Here is a 6173-nt window from a genome sequence, read left to right as displayed (position 1 = left end):
TTGCAAGGCTTCTATGTTCCCCGTTCTCAATAAAGCATAGATGATAGCTGCTAGGAATATCAGGGTGAGCTCTGATCAATTTCGCTCAACACCTTCTTTTATAACCCCCTTATTTCTGTACGTTATAGACTGACCTTGGCGTTAATTTCCTTCCCAAATATAGAATAAACATTCCCATTCTTCCAAGACCAGGCGGTGGGGGGGGGGGGGTACATTACCTTATTAGGTCTACCAACCACATGCCATAAACAGATCGAATTTGATGGATATTTTGACAATGGTAAGGATTTCACCAAAATATCACCGTTTTTGTATATATATATATAAACATGTCATCCGCTTTCATTAGTACGTGGGATTTGACTCTAGAGAAAGTGTTAACCAATAATTAGTTAAAGATACAATATGGTCGTAAGAACCAAAGTATTACATTGGTTAAACATCGAAAATTTTCATCTCTGAACCCAACTTTAAAGGGCCACTGTCAAACAATTATTTAACATTATTCTTATTCGCATGTTATAATTTTCGGAAAACTAATGTCAAATCTGTCATATGTTTTGCTTATTCTCTGGAGTTTGACCAAACATATCCAAACCAATTAGTGAACGAGTTGTCCGTCTACGCATTTGACGCTTTTATGTATGCTTTACTACACGATGATACTATAAAACCGATCGATTGTCCCCGATCAGTCATCAAATACCTTATTCATCTGTCGATTTGATGATATAAACATCTTCGAACCACCAAAGCTAATTTGGAAGTTAGTATATTTACGGTAATATAATTCGATAATGCAATATAGAAACTAAATGTTCAAACTTTATTCAGCGAGAGAGAGAGAGAGGGGGGGGGGGGGTAACGTCCACTCGACACAAACTAGGTCATATCGATTTCGGTACTAACGCCATGGATCAATTTATTTTATTTCAGTTATTCGCTTGCGCGTAGGGGTCTTTAGCAGTGGGAGGAGAAACCAGAGGACCCGGAGAAAACCCACGAGTTTGGACAGGCGACCCTACTCCTTGTCACGTACAACCGGGGAATCGAAACCACGCCAGTTTACTCAATGACAGTGCAAAGAATACTATACGTGCGCGCAGGTGGATACATGTGAGGGCGAAGATTGCTATCCCTTCGTAAAATTGCGTAGCGTGACAAAAGCAATAACCTAATTGTTAGTTACTCGGGATGTGTGGATCGTCGTCAAAATCACACATATAACAAAATATAGTCTTGTTTAACCAGACTTTGTTATGCTGTTATTCGTGGTTGTTAGAAGTTGACAGCTTTTATATTTGGCTCACGCCAAGCCGTAATTACCCCCTCAACTATCGGTGCTATGATCTACAGTATTCGACACTATGTACCACAATACTGTTATATGATTTTAAAACCTTGGTTTAGTACTATAGCTGTTCTCGGTTTGAATACGATTATCTAGTAAATGGGCACCTAGGCGATTTCCTAACTCTGTGTTAAACCGAAGATTGCCGATTGACAAAGCATCTCTTTAATTTATTTAAGATGGCGGCTAACAAAGTCACAAGAAAGAATGAGCTGGAGTAAACTCCAAATCGAATGAAACAATTCATTAGAAGACAAACGGTCAAGAAAGTCTGCTACATAAATTATTAATTTAAATCCTGATTACCTCTACGGATGCAATATATTAATTAAACACGTAAATAATAATACTTCCGTGCGATCGACTTTGTTTACGTTTTGTTGGGTTTGTGACAGTTCCGCTTCCTTCAGTTGCCCAGTTTAGTCCTTGCAACACAAACAACATTAGACATGTCTTTAGAAGACCCCTTTTTCGTAGTGAAGGAGGAGGTTCAGAAAACTTTGCACACTGCCCATGGACTGTATACACGGTGGAACGAACTGCAGGATCAATCTAATTTGGTTTCCAAAGAGGAAACAGATTGGACTTCAAGTGAACTGCGAAACAGTTTGAGAAGTATCGAATGGGATTTAGAAGATTTGGAAGAGACTGTAGGCATAGTTGAAAAAAATCCACGGAAATTTAAGATCACAGAAAATGAAATACGTGAAAGAAGAAATTTTATTGAGAGGACGAAGGCAACTGTGAAAGAAATGAAAGGAGCCCTGGCTAGTCCAACAAAAGCAACTAATTATAATTACAGTAAGGAAGATAATGTCAGACAGGCTTTACTTCATGCAGACAAACAAAATGGACCAATGGACCGCTACACAAGATTGGATAATGAAATGGAACGATCAAATCAAAATTTTATTGATGACAGCCAACAACAACAGTCGCTAATAATGAGATCGCAAGATGACCAATTAGAACTAATTGGTGGCAGCGTCGGTGTACTAAAGAATATGAGTCGTCAGATTGGTGGAGAGTTAGATGAACAAAATGTTATGCTTAGTGATTTCCGTCATGAGATTGAGACAACAGATTCTAGACTTGACAGTACAATGAAAAAAATGGCTAAAGTTTTACACATGTCCAATGATAAAAGACAATGGATGGCGATTGTGGTGTTGATTATAATATTAGTTGTTATTCTTGTCCTTTTTTTTGTATTATGAGAACAAGGACATCACAAAATACCAATAAAACATTTGAAGATATAAAACAATATCAGTAAATCATAAATATGGGATGAATAATGGCATGTTTTTGTGGTTAGGTTTATTTATTCTCTGGATTTATTTCAAGAGGACATATTATATACAGGTGCTAATGGTCAGTGGTGGTTTCCATAGTTAAATCAGCATCGAAATTTGCTCATTTTATTCTAAGCAGTCCACTGATCATGATCTGCATGTAAGGATGTACCGTAGCTTACAATATTCACAAATGGTCGTGGACTGACATTAATCGATGATGAATATGTACAAGTAAAAAAAACTGAATCTTGTGATGTGATGAGTTTACATAAAGTTTGCACAGTATGGTTAAATTTCTGTTCATTTTTGTGTTAACTTTCATTAAATGAAAGGAGACAATTTAAAAAAAAAAATATCCTTTTTATTCCTTATAAGACTACACTTCTTCATTATACATGTATATTTTTAGGCATCTAAATGCATTAGAATGGGTGAATAGAACTGTGACAATGTGATTTTAAAAATATGGGTTAAATGTGGCATTGATGCCCTGCATTGTATTTAGCCATCTTTATTTATTGCAATATGTATTCTTTGTTTTTGGACTTGGCTTTTTTGCATAAACTGTATCGTTATAAATCATTATCTTTATGTGTGCTGACATTGAAATATCTTTCACTAGAATAATATAATGTTCAGGAAATATTCCTTTTTCCATGGGCTGTCCCCCTTGTTGAAAGTTTGTTTTCATTCTGAGAGGCACCTGTATCAATAGACTACACGTCTGGAACTGTACAGCACAGTAGATGCATATGGCCAGTTCCCAGATCCATTAGCTTGATTAGATAGAAGGCTACTTGTGTTGTTTGTTGCTTGCAATGTGTGTGTTGTGTTTCTGTCCATGGGTTTGTCTTGTTGGTTTCCTGCACTTATTACATGTACCTGAGTTTAGAGGTTTCTTATTTTAACAAATCAAAACAACTTTTCTTGGAAATAATGACATCATAATAACATACATGTAGTGACGTCAGAGATTTAATATCTCATTTATTGCTTAATTAGATCACATTCAATGGTTTGATAATATTTACCCAGCTGAAAGTTCTATAGATATAGCCCATCCGAATAAAACAAGTCAACTAATGCTGTTCAGGTTAATATCGCACTTGACCATTTTAAAAAATGAACATCTAGAAAGTTTTACATATCTGTTCAAAACATGTTTTATCTGAAATTGTTGTTCACAATTGAATTTGGTCCAGAATGACACAGTTTGTGTGTGGAATGTTCCCAATCTGTTTCACATAAGTAATGCAAAACCCTTCTAACTTTGTGTAAGATGACTGACCTTTATCAGTGTGACGTCACATAACATGGTGTCAATCATTTGTTTCGATAGTGTGTGCATTGTTTACATAGGATTTAATAACGTAAACTGATCCAGGCAGAATGGTGCCTTTTACTCGTTTTACGTCTCCATGTATTATTTATGTACCCATTTACACTAAATAGGAAATATTTTTTATCGAGGTATTCTTCAAACACCTTTATTTATTTTTCTAATACTTTAAAAAAATGTTTTAGAATTTAATTTGCAGAAGGAAAAGGTTAATATATTGTGAATGTGAGCTAATTAACTCACACCGATGTTAACCATCTCAGTGATTGTAGCGGCCTAGCGAATATTCACTGCTGATCAGTTTGGAGTTTTCCTTGCCTGGATTTTACATGTAACTTCACTGGTTTCATTGCATATCACAGCATGTGTTATTTGACGAATTTCTTTATAATGAAATAACAGTATATGTAACCATCTGATCTAAATATCCTTAAGCAAATCAGACCAAAATGAAATAAATTATGTACAATTTGAATGCATTATGAAGCCTACTGTCATCTGTGGCTAATAAAGTACCAATTAGATGTTAGCTATATATAGTTACATATCATTTCGTTATTTTATCAGGTTGTAGGCCTACTGCATTGACATCTAACACATTTTCTTTGAAGACAGTTTCAGTGAGGTAATGCAAACTTATTGACCGATAAAATTGTCTGTATTGATATACCGCCTGGTGGCTCTGTGGGTAGGACGTTGGCTCGCTAACCGGGAGGACCCGTGTTCAGTGCCTGTGTTGGTTGGGACAATGTATAGTCGTTTGGATGGGACAAAAAAAAAAACAAGGTCCGGGGACATAAAAGAACCCCTGACAATTTGAATTCAAATCAAGAGTAGGCCTTTTAGCACACTGCATGGCATATGCCCGTCTTTATTAGAACATTAGGATGTTAAACCCCATTTCATTTCATTTGAACTTTAAAACCAATGTATGTAAAAGTGAATCTGATGGGCTTACGCTATAATATGACTGGTTGATATATGTAGAACTGTCATTGGCAGAAATTTGGTTAAATTACAATGTAGAGTAAAAAACCAGGAAACCATACAAAATTGTAATCTAATATTAATTAGAATATATTGAAAAGGACTGGATATGATCCCAACATGTCATGGCCTAGGGTCTGAATAATAGAGCATTTTGCATTAACATAAATATTTTAAAATGGGCACATGTCACCATTTCAAAAAGAAAATATTAGTACCAATTTTACATTAAAGATACATTATGGGAGATAAGATAAAGAGCTGGCAGTTCTCACTATAATAGTTAAAAACTAGATAATGTAAAGGCAATTTGCGGAGATTTCAGTCAAATTGATCCACTATAAACCGATAATAGAGCGATTGAAATTTCAGCCTAGCCTCGATCATCATTACTAAAGTCTGTACAATAAAAAACATAGTCTCGATCATCCATTTCATGATTAAATTAACTCGAGCAGCAAATGGGATCATAATCCAGTAAATATTGCAGGCTAGCGATTTTCAGGCCTAAAGAAAGAGCTGCAATTGGCAGATTTAGCTTTTGCATAATGTATGTTTAATACAGATATTTTAAAATGGACTATGTCACTAAGGAAATAATACAGGTAGCCTTAAGCATATTTCAAAAAGAAAATAATAACATCAAATTCTTTTGAATATTAATTACAAGAGTAACACCTGGTTTTAATAAATAATGCTTTGACCCTGGGGCTTGAACATGATGCAATGATTTGTGATACACAATTCCAGTTTTATGGTTTTAGAATGTGGGACCAAAATAATTTGATAGTGCTTTATATATCACATTAGTGAAATGGTTACCTGAGTGAGATGTTGATGTAATTTATTTCAATAGAATTAAAGATGAATAAATTGTTTATTTAGTCCATGTATTGTTTGTTTTACCTAAGTGATGGACTGTAGGGAGACGCCACCTTTACTGTTACATGTACCTAGGATATTGTACTGACCATTACGTTCACTGCACTATGAGATATATTTATGGGAGCCACAGTGGCTAAGTGAGTAGGACATTGGCTCCCCTTTGTCAATGATGTAAGACGGTGGGTCTGGCAAGGGACAACTTATAGTTGGTTTGGATGGGATGGAAAAACAAGTTCCTGTGTGTAATCACTGGCATGCATGTAAAAGAAACCATGACATAATTTGAAATAAGAGTAGGCCTTAGTATAACACA

General features: G+C 35.3%; 1 protein-coding gene across 1 annotated transcript; it reads left to right on the top strand.

Moving 5' to 3' along the window:
* Nucleotides 1-1284: 1284 nt before the first annotated feature.
* Nucleotides 1285-5862, top strand: LOC126814787 (syntaxin-6). The gene has a single exon (XM_050540167.2). It carries the CDS (start codon nucleotides 1801-1803, stop codon nucleotides 2566-2568), a length of 768 nt encoding a protein of 255 aa, XP_050396124.1. The 5' UTR covers nucleotides 1285-1800; the 3' UTR covers nucleotides 2569-5862.
* Nucleotides 5863-6173: the final 311 nt, after the last annotated feature.

Source organism: Patella vulgata, chromosome 3 (assembly GCF_932274485.2).
Source record: "Patella vulgata chromosome 3, xgPatVulg1.2, whole genome shotgun sequence".
Classification (NCBI taxonomy): domain Eukaryota; kingdom Metazoa; phylum Mollusca; class Gastropoda; family Patellidae; genus Patella; species Patella vulgata.
The sequence above is the reverse complement of the archived record's forward strand: the minus strand, read 5'-3'. Positions and strand labels throughout refer to the sequence as shown.

Coding starts and splice junctions, on each gene's coding strand:
- LOC126814787 (XM_050540167.2), top strand. CDS start 1,801: ATGTCTTTAGAAGACCCCTTTTTCGTAGTGAAGGAGGAGGTTCAGAAA.